Source organism: Temnothorax nylanderi, unplaced genomic scaffold, assembly GCF_030848795.1.
Source record: "Temnothorax nylanderi isolate EJ_2023f unplaced genomic scaffold, tnyl_v1.0 TNYL_tig0754_pilon, whole genome shotgun sequence".
Taxonomy (NCBI): Eukaryota; Metazoa; Arthropoda; class Insecta; order Hymenoptera; family Formicidae; genus Temnothorax; species Temnothorax nylanderi.
In genome coordinates this window covers 49928-63618 of record NW_027249816.1, presented here as the reverse complement: position 1 = coordinate 63618, position 13691 = coordinate 49928, and the positions used below count along the sequence as shown (strand labels likewise).

Sequence of the window (13691 nt, the reverse complement as noted above, 5' to 3'; positions counted from 1 at the left end):
GGTCTTTCCTTTCGAAGTAGAAACGACGCGTTTCTCACGGCGAGACCCAGCGATCGTAGGAACCTAACGTTGGCGTTGCTGAGAACGGCTCTCTTTCCTCCTCGACCACCACCACCGCCACCTCTTCTCTTCCTTACGCTTTCGATTACGTCGTAGAACGGGCTAGCTCGCTCGTTCGTACAATCCGCGCTCGATCCGTTCAGAACGAGCATCCCTCTCGCTCTCTCTCTTCAGGTCGCGGAGATACGCGCGCACACACACACACACACTAACTGCGGCGACGACGTACGTGCAGTCTAATCGTTATCTCCTCGCCGCGAAAGTCGATCAATCGATCGTTCTGATCCACGATTCGCACCGTGATATCGGTGACGTTTCGCGCGACGATCGGGAGGTAAATGATCTGCGCCGGAGTCTCCGACAGTTTATATCCCGGTGGAACTTTTGGCGCGAAATCGTGTATCGCGTGCACCGAGCGTCCGTTGCTGTACGCTCCCGTGGTGATGCTGCATTCGATGCGAATTATGTTCACGCTCATGACGTCAACGGGGCCGTCGGAAACGTACCATTTGTTCGGTTTTAGGATACGATCGCGCGAGAAACCCAAAAGAGAACCGATGTTGTTCGGTTTTGTAAAATTCACTCTGTAGGCGCACTTTATCTCGCTCCTCATGGTATTCTCGTTGGCGCGAAGAGCGAGTACCGTTCTATCGCCGCCGTCATCGTCGTCGTTCTTGCCGTCGTTGTCCCCGTATATGCCATAACCGTCGTCGTCGTCGTCGTCTTCGTCCCCGTATATGCGATAAGCGTCGTCGTTATCGTCGTCGTCGTCCTTCTCCGTTCGTTTATTTTCTTTTACCCGTCCAGCGCCATCGGCCTGCAGTTGTTCTCTCTTCTCTTTCTCTTTCTCTCTCTCGCGGGCGCGACGTTCGCGATGAAGAAGAGCGGCGCGCAAATATCTGCTCACAGCTCGCAGCTCGTACGACCCTTCCGGAACGACGATCTTCCGGTCGTCCTCGCCGAAGTAGAATCGATTGTTCGCCGGCGTAACGTTCGGTATCGAATTGTACGTCTCAAAAGTCGCCAAACCCAGCTCGTACTCGCCGTCGCTCAGATCCAAAGCGGGAAAGTGACTCGCCGTGAGAACGCTGCTGGTTCCGGTTAACGTGAGCGTCAGCGACATCGCGGGAGAACGTCGATCGTTCGCCACCGCTCCCCCAATCGATCTCGCGAAAAAATCGCAGGCACAGCTGTCCGCAGATTCTCTGCTCGAACGTCTGGAACGCGCGACGATTGTACGTCACGATCGCGCTCTCGCCGCCACCGCCGAGATATCGCGCGAGATCCCTCGGCGGACGGAGATTTCCGAACGCGTCGAAGTAGATCGCCGCGTTCCCTTTCTTCGCGTAAGCGACCCAATGCGTGCCCGGACCCGCCGCGTCGTCGAGATTCACGATGCCGCACTCCGCGTGTCGCACCCTCGTCGGCAGAGCGTCGCGCATGAACACCCCACGGAAGAGCGGTATGCGTAGGCGACGCGCCGATCCGTACTCCATCGCGCGATTGTGTCGCTGCAGTTCCTCGAGTTCCCGTCGCGCCGCTTTGCCGGCGCTCACCGCCTTGGCCACGCCGGCCGCGCCACCGATCAAGGAACCGAGCGCACCCAACATCGGTAGAAAAAGCAAGAAGCCGCCGCGTTTCGCCGTCGGAAGTATCCTCCGCCTCTTCCTCCTCGTCTTCGCGTTTCTCCCCGTTCCTTTCCTCTTTCTTCCTTTTTTCCTTTCCATACCCATGCCCAGTTTCGTCTTCGCTTTCATAGCCGCCCATACGGCCGCCGCGGCGAGTCTCTCACTGACCGCCGAGTCCTTCGCGGTGACGCGCTCGCGCGCCCTCTCGGCGAGCAGTCGATCGGCGACGTGTCGTTCGGCGAGCTCGCCGCTTCGCGAGTACGCTATGTCGTGCTCGCGACACGCCGCGTCCAACGGATTGATGCCTTTGTCCCCGCGCGCTAGTCTCTTCGCTAGACGCGTACCGGGTCCGCAAAACTGATAGCCGGGTATATGCAGCTCGAAGGGAAGAGCGTTTATCGCGCGATCGAGTAGACCGGCGCCGCGCATTCGGTCGCGGTTGCGGGAGGGTTTTTTCTTCTTCTCAATTCGAACGGAACGGTTTCGACGACTCACCGTTCAGAGCGAGCGCGCGGTTGCACTCGTAGCAGTCCTTGACGAGCGGCGGTGGACCGTCTATGTGCGTTCGCTGCCACGGACGATTGTAATGTTCCATACACGAGCGATATCTCTGCACCTCGGGATCCGCTTTTATATGTTCGGGCAAACGGTCCCACAGCAGTTGCACGTATTTCTCAAATTTACGCAACAGAACGATCTTCGGAACGAATTCCAGCTCCTCGGCCGTTAGATCGAGAATATCGCGCTTGTCCGTCAGTAGGATGGGAAACATCTCGATCACCGACGCGCGCGCGAACGATTCGTTGCTTTTGAGATCGAATTTCTACGGATACGACGACGCGCTCGCGCTACTTATACTTGCGCGCGAAGCGTCTGCGCAGGCGCGACGAAACGAAACGACGTCCGTGCTGCCCTCCCCGCCCCGTCGCTCGGGCGCGTTCGTCGCGCGAACGAGCGCGCGCTTGCGGAAAAGACCGAGAGAGAGAGCGAAAGAGAGAGGGCGCAATGCGATTCGTGCGACAGTCGGTGACGATAGGAGTCTCGAATGTGGATCGCAAAACGCAGGCAGGCTCGGGCGCGACCGAGGGAGGAAACGGAGAATCGCGCAGACACGGTCCTCTCTTGCCGAACGTCGTACGTTGCATCATCTGCGGTCCCTCTAACTGCGGTAAGACGAACGTTCTGGTGAGTCTGCTGGAACAAGCGCACGGTCTTCGTTTCGAGAATGTATACGTGTACTCGAAATCTCTGCAACAACCGAAGTATCGATATCTCGAACGATTGTTCGAGCCTATGGAGGAGATCAGCTATCGCGCGTTCTCCGACAATCGCGACGTCGTTCCACCCGACGAGGCGCTTCCCGACTCGGTCTTCGTCTTCGACGACGTGGCCTGCGACAAGCAGGACAGAATGAGGGAGTACTTTTCTATGGGTCGACATTCGAATATCGATTGCTTCTATCTCTGTCAGACGTACGCCAAAATACCGAAACATCTCGTGCGCGATAACGCAAATCTGTTGATCCTGTTCAGGCAGGACGGCACCAATCTGCGGCACGTGTACGACGATCACGTGAACATCGACATGTCGTACGACGAGTTTCGCGCCTTCTGTCGCGAGTGTTGGCGACGCACCTACGGTTTCGCCGTAATAGACAAGGACAGCGCGTTGCGAGGCGGACGGTACAGACGGGGGTTCCACGACTTCGCCGTGCTGTAGAGCCGATCAGTGCGCTTCGCCGAACGACGCGAGTATGAGCGCGATCGCGGAAGAGAGGACCGCGCGAGAGATAGCCAAAACGCGCGCCTCGATTCGCAGGAAGTACGCCGCTCTCAGGGTCGGAAAAATGGAGAGCGAGATCGCTCTGGAAAAGAGGTACGAGCCCATCGTCAAACCTCTGAAACGGCTCGCCGATGACGCGGACCGCAGGGGTAAAGGACCGGGGAGGATTGACGACGACGACGACGACGACGACGGCAGCTTTACGCTCGCGAGAAAGATGAAAACGACGAAGAGAGCGAAGAAGGATAGTGACTACGGCGACGACGACGACGACGATGCAGGCGCTGACCTGGAGCGCGATTACGGGGAGGACGACGACGTATTCACGCCAATAAGGACAACGACGACCGCGGGAAAAAAAGGAGAGTCGCGTCCAGCACGGTTGAGTTCGGCTCCCGCGACGACTATCGCGAGCTCCACGCCGATCTACGCCGATTCGGTCCGGTTTTTACCCAGAGAACACGAGATCGTCTCGGAGACTACGACTCCACCCCCCGCGCTAGAGACGTCCGTCAGGGAGTCTTTGAGCACGGTGGAAGGTCGCGACGCTCTGAATAGCCAACTAGGACCGTTAGGGCGGGAGTACGTGGGCGCTCTTCTGAGCGGCGACAGTAAAAAGGAGATCGACCACGTCTACGGAGTGTATCTCGGCGAGCACGGCACGATGCTGGGTAACAAGCGATTTGACGTGGCCCCGGATGACTCCGTGATCATCGACGGTGTACGGTACAAGGGCACGCGCGGTCTGTACGAGTTGATCTTCATGCGAATTCCCAACGCTCGCGTCTACACGGAGAAGGACAAACGAACGTACAGGAGTATACTTTTCGCCACCAGCGCTCACAAACGCGGTCGCAGCGCCGGCATGCCTGTTAAGGGTAACAGGGGACACAAGTACACAAAAATAATAGCGCCGCTCGTACACCCGTCTCACACAGTTGGGACTACGAAGGGCGCCGGACTACCGTCGGCCATGCGACTGACCGACAACGCGATCGATTACGTTCACTGGGACGATCCCAACGAGCTGGTCGATCGACTTCGACTGCTAGACGCTTCTTGTCGGGCCGGCAACAACGCTCACGACAACGAAATTCTGTCGATAATCGAGGAACTTCGCGAAGCCGGTTTCGTCGTAAATTGATCGGTCGCGTCGATCGCGACGGCAGTACGTATCGCGCGCTCTCCAGCGCCTCCCCCGCGCGCGCGCGATGTCCGTGAACAAATTCGGCATGTCTCTGACAAATCGGAGCAACGGGGACGGAATCGACGGTGCGTCCACGGTGAGATTACGCTCCTCGATCGAATCCCTGCGTAACTGCACGCGCAACAACGCGCTCTTTATGAGCGAGGGTTCCTACGACGCGAGGGAGCGCAAGATACGGCGGGTAGCCGCGCCGGAGATCGACACCGACGCGACGAACAAGAGCTACGTCGAGGACGCGATCGGACGATCGAAGAGAGGCGCGACCGAAGAATTGACAGGCGAAATAGCGGCGGTGAGGAACGACGCGCTTCTCTCGAATCGAAACTCTTACGACGCGCGGGATCGCAAGATACGGCGGGTAGCCGCGCCGGAGGTCGGCACCGACGCGACGAACAAGAGCTACGTAGAGGGCGCGATCGGGCGGCTCAAGAGCGTCGTGATCGAAGAGATCAAGAAGAACGACGCGACGCTAAGGAACGACGCGCTCCGCTTGAGTCAGGGCTCTTACCACGCGAGGGAGCGCAAGATACGAGGGGTAGCCGCGCCGGAGGTCGACACCGACGCGACGAACAAGAGCTACGTAGAGGGCGCGATCGGGCGACTCAAGAGCGTCGTGATCGAAGAGATCAAGAAGAACGACGCGACGGAAGAATTGAGAGGCGGAATCGCGACGCTGAAGAACGACGCGCTCCGTTTGAACGAGGATTCCTACGACGCGTCGGAGCGCAAGATACGACGCGTGGCCGCGCCGGAGTTCGACACCGACGCGACGAACAGGAGTTACGTGGAGGACGCGATCGAACGGTTCAAGAGCGCCGTGATCGAAGAGATCGAGAAGAAGAACACCGTCGATCGAGAGTTCACGGGCGTCATCGTGACAAACGCGAACCAGGGTTTGAGAGACGAAATCGCGAGGTTTCGAAACGACGCGCTTCTCTTGCGCGAAGATTCGTACGACGCGTCGGAGCGCAAGATACGACGCGTGGCCGCGCCGGAGGTCGGCACCGACGCGACGAACATGGGCTACGTCGAGGGAGCGATCGCGGATCTCAGAAAGAACTTCAGAGATCTGATAAGAGAATTTAGAAGCCAGTTCGTAACTGTGAGGAATACCGTGGATAAGCACGAAATCCAGATCGCCAAAATTCTGAGTATATTGAACCTTCTTGAGCAATGAGCGTGGAAAAACGGAGACTCGTGGAGGAATTGCACGCGCCGGCGCGAAAAAACTTTCCTCGCCGCCGCGTCGTGGTGCGCGGTTACGACGACCTGTGGCAGGCCGACGTGGTCGAGATGCGTCCCTATTCGCGCGAAAACGCGGGTCACAATTACATTCTGACGGTCATCGATGTGCTGAGCAAGTACGCCTGGGCGATCCCGCTCAAGACTAAGAGCGGAAAGGAGGTCGCGACGGCTCTCGGAAAGATCTTTCGCGAAGACGCGCGTCACCCTAGGAATCTGCAAACGGACAAAGGAAAGGAATTCTACAACGCCGACGCGCGCAAAATCTTCGACGCGCGCAAGGTGAATCACTACTCCACGTATTCGGTGATGAAAGCGTCGGTGGTGGAGAGATTCAATCGCACGTTGAAAAACGACATGTGGAAGCTCTTCACACTCCAGGGATCGTACAGATGGATAGACTCGCTGCCGCGCCTCTTGTCGAATTACAATCGTCGCAGACACAGAACGATCGGAATGCGTCCGGCGGACGTGACGCCCACCGTCGCCGAAAAACTGTTGCGCACGGTGTACAGTCGCGCGAAGATCGCCGCGCCGGCGAGATTTCGAGTCGACGATCCGGTGCGCGTGAGCAAATTCAAAACGATCTTCGAAAAGGGCTACACTCCCAATTGGACCACCGAGATATTTCGCGTAGCCAAAGTACAAAGGACCAATCCCGTTACGTATCTGCTGAAAGACGTTCGCGGAGAAGCGATAGCCGGAGGATTCTACGAACACGAGTTGCTGCGCGTCTCCAATCCCGACGTCTATCTCGTGGAAAAAGTCCTGCGTAAGCGCGGCAATCGAGCGTACGTGAAGTGGCTGGGGATGGACAGTTCGCACAATTCCTGGATAGATAAGGCGTCTGTATTGTAACAGAAATAATTAGACATTTGTAAATACGCGCAACGTGTATTTTATTGTTAATAAAAAATTTACACATTCATTGGTTTGTTTCTTACGTACTATTAATTTTTCTACGATAAAACAGTTTTAGAAAGCGCATGATATTGTTTCTTTTTTTACAACCGTATTCCGTAATGTCCCCACGGAAGCGTTTCCTCGCTGTCCAACGTCACGTATCGCTTATCGTCGTGCGGACTGAGAGCTAGTTTTTGCTCCGACACGGTGTAAACCTCGTGCAACGTCGAGCGTATGCACGACTGGCGCGTCCTCAGCTCGCGCGCGTCCCGCAGGCACGCCACGTAATCCTCGAACGTGATCCTCTTAGCGACTACGTTTCTTTTAACACCCTTTATTCTCTTGGTGTCGTCGTGTCCGAGTACCCTGTAGGTGTACATCTTCGCCCTGAGGCCCACGAACTCCGTCATGATCGCGCCGTTGTTCTCGTCCTTCATCAGACCGGGCACCTTCTTGTTGACGCGCGGCATACCGTGCGCGTTATTCTCCGCGTAATCGCTCGTGTCGAACCTGTCTATGTCGCGTCTCATACGCTCGTACGCGTCTTCGCACTCCAGCGAATAGATCAGACTATCGGTATCCGTGTAAAGAATTCGACACCGGTCGCGATAGAGCGGCGCCATGTAGTCGTAGTGAAACTCGTAGAGACGCGTCTTGGATATCTCGAGAATACACATACCCACGTAGACCGGCTTGTTGAATTTTACCTCGAGCTTCCGCAGCTCGATCGCGACCAGATTCTCCGAGAAGACGCTTCTACTGTGAAAGTTCGGCTTAGCGATCAACGCCTCCGCGCCGTATCTCCCGTCCCATCGCGTCACGAGACGCACGTCCACGTGAGCGCGCACGTTCTCCATCGTTTTGCCGAAGACGGCATTGTTCATGAGTTTGTACATGTTCCGTTCGAACTCGTTGCTCGCGCGCGTCCTGAACGTCGTGTTCAGCTCGATGTAGCCGCGAAGCCACGGTGACTGGGCGAATCGCAGCACTCGACGAACGCGAGTCAGACGCAAACCTAGTCGCAGACATTGCTGCAGGTTTCGATAGTGCGTCACGTAGCGCGATTTGTCGTAGAGAGTAGCGAGCAGTTTCTCCTGCCGCTTACCGGGCGGTTTATCGCGCGTCGGGCACAGCGGCAGGTCCGCGTGGGCGTCGTGCAGTTCCGGCGGATACTCGAGATCCACCTCCAGAATGTAATCGACCTCGCTGTCCGTCGGCACGGTCGTCACGTCGAAATTCTCGGGGTCGTCGAGCCACTGGAAATTCGCGTACGGCAGTGATTTGCCCATAGCCCAACCGTACAGATTGTTCACGTCGTAATACATGAGATACGTAGTGGGCTGGGACGAGTCGTACGTCGGTACGTGCCTGTTGTTGGCTCGCGCGTACCTGAGCGAACATTGACTGAGGCCACCGCGTATTCCGCGTTCCACGAACATCGCCATGTCGATGTCGGTGAGCAGCTCGAAACGCACGCCGGTGTACCTCAACATGGCGTCCCACGTGTACCCCGGCAATGTATAATAATACGCGGGATCCAGCCCATAACTCGCTAAACACGTGTCCCGAAAATTTTCAAAGATATCCGCCAGAAGAAGCACGTCGGTCTTGAGATACAGATCGCTGTACTCGCCGAGATCCCGCACGCGAAAACGTCGCCAGACCCTCGTCGCGTGCTCGTAATCGCTCTCGCTCGCGGTCTCGTCGGTCAGGGAGCTGTAAAAGACCTCGCGCGGCGGAAGCTCGGTCTCCCGCAGTTTGTCCTCGCTGTCGACGTACTCGTACGGAAATACTCCCTTGCGAGTGAGCAGATCGAGATCCTCCGTGCTCAATTCCGCGTTCTCCGAGCGCGTTATTCTCAGCTTGTCCTTGTCCAGATAGGACGCCAGGGTTACGAGACTCGCGGCTAAAAATTTGTACGAGTCTACGAATCGAAGCTTCACGAGTCGATTCCACACCCCATCCGTTTGCGTCTCCTTAACGGTCTTCGAGAAAGATATGTAATTTTCCTTCGTAAGCGGCAGGAGTTCGACCCCACCCTCGAATTCGTTCGCGATTTTCTCGATGATAAAGTGCGCGTCGTAACCCGACAGATTGTGGAAGAACACGGGAATCACGTACACGTTTCTGTAATTCAGATTGCAACGAGAATGCGCCGGACCTCTGTACCGTCCGTTTAGATGACAGTGATCTCGCACGCGCTTGTCCTCCGGTTGGAACGCTTTCCGACACACGTGACAATGCGTCGCGCGCCAAAATTCGAGTTTCTCGTCCTCCGTAAGTTCTACCATCGATATATTGGTGGAGAATTTACTCTTTGCGTGACCTGCGAGAACGCGAAGCTCGTTCACGAACCACGAAACGCAGTCGTCGCCGCGACGATATCTGTACGTGGACACGGTATCGTCGTAGGTGCAGCACAGATAGTAGCCCAGGCTGAACGGTACGTGACGCTGATAAGCGTATCTTTTCGTTCTCGCGCCTTCTTCGGCATTCTCCCTCTCCCGCTGTTCGAGAAGACACTCCAGATCCGCGTACACCACGAAGGGGAGTCGCTCCTTTCTGTCGTGATTGTCGAACGACAGCCACTTATCGTCCTCGTTCGGAAGAACGATGGCGCAGTCGTTCATTCGGCCGCAGTCGACGCTGTGAGCGGCCAACTTTTCGCGCGTATAGAAATAGTGTAGACATCTGCGAAGTACAATAACATGCGTGCGATTACTATGCGTACATAAAATAACACCGCGTCGTTTCCTTATTCCTCAGGTTTTTTTACTTACCGATCGCAAACGTGCTTCGCGCACCGTTTCACGGTCAATTGCGAATTCACCAATCGCGACAGATTCTTTATCCAGGCGAAATGGCCCCTGTTGACACCGCGTAGCGTATCGCGCAGATACAGGAGATTTACGTGTCTATCCCTCTTATCGTCGGTTAACCGCAGAGGCACGATCGCGTTGCGGTCGGCGCCCCGTCCGAACTTATCTTTTTTTTCGATTCCTTCCCGAGTTGTAAATACGTTGATCGATACGTCGTTTTGACGTTCGAACTTTCCGATCTGTTTCAGATCTATGGGAAACTTGATCCCGTCGAGATTCAGCACCGTCGCGTAATCGGGATACGAGCCGCATCGTTCCGCGTTGTGCTTGGCGAGGTACAGAGCCGCGACCACCGCACGCGCGAAACACGTGTCGTTCTCCGACAGCACGTTGACCACCGCCTGTTTAAGTCTTATACCTAGCGGTATCTTCATCCAACATCCCACGCGCATGGGATTACACTTGTTCACGTTCACCGTTAAGTTGAGTATTCGCGACAACGCCCATCCGCTGTCGCGTTCCTGAAATTCGTCCAACGCCGCTAGAATCGCGTCGCGCACGTGCTTTTCGTACCACTCGCCCAGATCGGACCCTCGGAGGAGCTGTTCGTTCCGCGTAGCGATACTCTTCACATCGGTCTTAACGTCCGCTACGAATTCCCCATTGAATATGACATTGACCTTCAGACACACGTGTCTGTTCAGATTATCCTGCACTTTTTCGAGCACGGTGCCCTTCGCATCCTCGAGAAATCGCGCTGGTTCGATGTACGTAGAGTTCGTCACAGCGCCGGTGAGTACGCGACTTTGGAACGCCGTATCGATCTCGACCCACGAAAATCCCCCGCTAACACCGCTGCTGCTACCGCCGCCCCCACCATCCAGACCGGCACCTACGACGCGTTCGAATCGTCGGCGCAGATCCTCCCTCGAACCTTCCAATCGCGCTATTCGAGCCACCAGAGCGTTCACGGCTCCCGTGTTTCCTCGCCCCCCAGATCGTCTGACTCGACAACTCTCCCGCAAGAGCCGGAGACACTCGTCGCATCGTCGTCCCCACGCGCGGTACCCGTCCGCGTCGCGGACGTCCGCGGCGAGCAACTCGTCGCACTGTTCCTGCATCCTATCCAGAAGGGCCTTTCACCCTCGGGAACACCGAATTTCACTCGATCGAACAGACGACGAGACCTGTAGGTGTGAATCCTACGTATCTTCTCTCCTCCGTCCACCGTCTGATAGTAAAGATAATACTCGAGCGGTACGTAACGCATATAATCGTTCGCCCTAACGGAATATGCCATTGTCGTCTCTATCCACGCTCGCTCGCGCGCAGTTCGCGCTCCGATCTCCCTTCGCAGATGATGAGTCGCTAGATTCCATCGCGAGTCCTCCTTCGCCACCGACGCGCATACGTTTGACGATAACGACGTTTCGAGTCTCGCCGATTCGTCGTCCGAATCGGACGAGAACATGGGCATGGGCTCGTAGCAGTGAGGTTCACCGTCCGATTCCTCGGACGAGGGATAACGGCGATCGTTCATTCGCGAATGCACAGATATGTTCTTTTTACCCCACTCCTCCAATAATGTTGCAGGAGAAAATAAACGGTTCGCTGATTCCCGCGCACACACTTTTTTCAAGTTTTTTCACTTCCTCGCGGCGCATACCGCGTCAGAAAATAACGGTGACTTTACCCCATGTAGCATTTATGGTTTTCACAGACGCCGATTTGTTTCACGATCTATAACCCATACGTATTAAGTCGGCGGCGCGGGAGTCGGAAGTGCACTGTAACAACCCAGGGCGCGTCAAGGGGGCTGGGATCGGAGATCGGTTTCGCGGACGCCGATTTGTTTCACGAAATATATAGCGATCGAGAAACTTCCGATGCGATCGGAGATCGGCGATTCCGGTTTCGCGACGGATCAGATATCTCGCTACATCGACGCGCCGCGGATCCCACTTCGTGGCGAACGGATCTCCATTCCTCGCGAGCGGTTCGCTGATTTTCACGAGCGGTTTCGGAAATGTAGCATTTTGGATTTTCACCCACGCCGGTTTGCAAAGTTCTGCGTATTCGCCGCTCATACCACGTTAGAAGAAAAAAACCCACATTAACTTATCCCGTTCCGATGCGCTTTACGCCGTCGCGCCAATTCATTTTATACTCGTTCGGTATCTCAACGGTGGATGTACCTACGGGATACACCCTTCCGGGAAGGGGACATCCGCTGTTATCTCAACGGAGGATGTACCTACAGGATACACCCTTCCGGGAAGGGGACATCCGCTCGCCGCATCCTGCAAAAAAAACAAAAGGAGGAACTGACAAGAGCGACCTCGAACGAGTTCGAACGCGCGCGATGATAACATTATTCGCGATGACGCGCGAATCGGGGCGGATTTCCGCTCGCGGTCGATAACGCGGTCGATAACGCCGATCCGAGCGCCCTCTCGGAGCGTCCGGGAACGACGATCCCCCCCACCCCCGGTGGCAACCCTGCGGCGCGAAATTCCCCATCACCCGCCTAGGGAATTTCGGTCTTTGAGGTTACCGCATGGTGGCAACACTGCGGTGCGAACTTCCCCATCACCCCGCCTAGGGACAGGTGTTCCCACAAAATACTCGCTTCTGATTGGACAGCCTCGAGTCTTCGTACCGCGATCTGATTGGTCAGCGATACACCTTTGTCCAGTTCCAGGGGAATGTTTGTCCGGTTACAGGGGAAATTCCCCCGCACACCTGTCCCCCTCACCCCCCCCCTGGATCTGATTGGACGGCGATACACCTTTGTCCAGTTCCAGGGGAATGTTTGTCCAGTTACAGGGGAAATTCCCCCCCGCACACCTGTCCCCCTCACCCCCCCTGTTTCCCCTTGCACCTGTCCGCCCTTCACACCCCCTCGCCCATCCCCACCCCATGCTCCCCCCTCGCCCCCCTCGCCCATCTCTTATGGCGTTCCCCCTGCGGGCGCGCGTCCCCCCCGCTTCCCCTCGGTTGTACCCGAGGACGCCGAGTACTGTTATTGGTCTACTTTAGTTAGTAATAAACTTTTTCTGTGTTGACAGATGAACGTATTTTTGATATACCGGAAGATGATTACGGTCTTGGTTTCGACGATGAACAAAATGACTTACCTTTTCATCCTGCTCCGTCAGGTCCGGTGTCCGCGTCAAACGAACGGGGTGCGTGTTGTATGTGCCGGAGTACACCTGCCACTCATGTATTTGTGCCGTGCGGACACCTATGTATTTGCAGTGATTGCAAGCAACGGTTTCTTGATTATAAATGTCCATTATGTCGGAAGGGTTACATGGATTGTATTCGTGTCATTACCACATAATATATTTATTAAAGTTATTACCAATCCGGCATATATATATTGTCACGACTTTTTCACTCCCGGAGCGGTCCGGGACGTGTGCCGGATCAAAAGGGGAAAGGAGAGCGGGATGATAGGCCTCTCCGGTGATTCTCTCGCACCTCCGACACTTCACGAAACGATTTTCTTGTTGGGCGCCAGACGCGTGAATTCGCGTCCGCGAAATCGCGAGAAACCAAAAACGAGACGCAAAACGAAATAAGTCGGTGTGCGAGGGAATGGCTAGCTCGACCTAATAGCAGGGCGGGGTTGATGAAGGGCAGCGCGGTATTCGGCGGGGTGACGCAAAATAACCAAGATCACGAACTCAAGCGGTTAACAGATCAAAGATAACATTTATTCTGTAGAAATTTTTGGATGAAACAGTAAGTGCCAATGTGGCTTTCAAAACAAAAGCAAATAGCAGGTGGTAGATAACGCGGGCGTCAAATTTCGAATACAAAATATGATAACGCGGACGCCAGAAATAAACGGAAAATTACGTTAACTCAGTAAACGCGCGGAAGGCGCAGCAAGGGAACGTGTGAGGAAAACTAAACTTACAAAATCATCGAGATCATATAATTTCACAGCTAATAATAGTAGAAAGGTTTGCGGACAAATCACATAGAATATCGGTACAAATTACGACTGACTACGACATAACGGAAATAAACGCGAAATAATAG

At 55.4% G+C, this 13691-nt stretch overlaps 1 protein-coding gene across 1 annotated transcript; it reads right to left on the bottom strand.

Moving 5' to 3' along the window:
- Nucleotides 1–6923: 6923 nt before the first annotated feature.
- On the bottom strand, nt 6924–10762 carry LOC139785202 (uncharacterized). Its single transcript, XM_071724360.1, has 2 exons — nt 9603–10762; nt 6924–9513 (listed from the first exon to the last, which is right to left on the bottom strand). The coding sequence occupies exons 1-2, from the start codon at nt 10760–10762 to the stop codon at nt 6924–6926; spliced, it is 3750 nt and encodes a 1249-aa protein (XP_071580461.1).
- Nucleotides 10763–13691: the final 2929 nt, after the last annotated feature.

Excerpts from the sequence above, each read along its gene's own strand:
- LOC139785202 (XM_071724360.1), bottom strand. The coding sequence starts at position 10,762 with ATGCAGGAACAGTGCGACGAGTTGCTCGCCGCGGACGTCCGCGACGCG. Across the intron at positions 9,514-9,602 it reads GCGAAGCACGTTTGCGATCG|ATGTCTACACTATTTCTATA; the intron begins GTAAGTAAAAAA and ends TGTACTTCGCAG.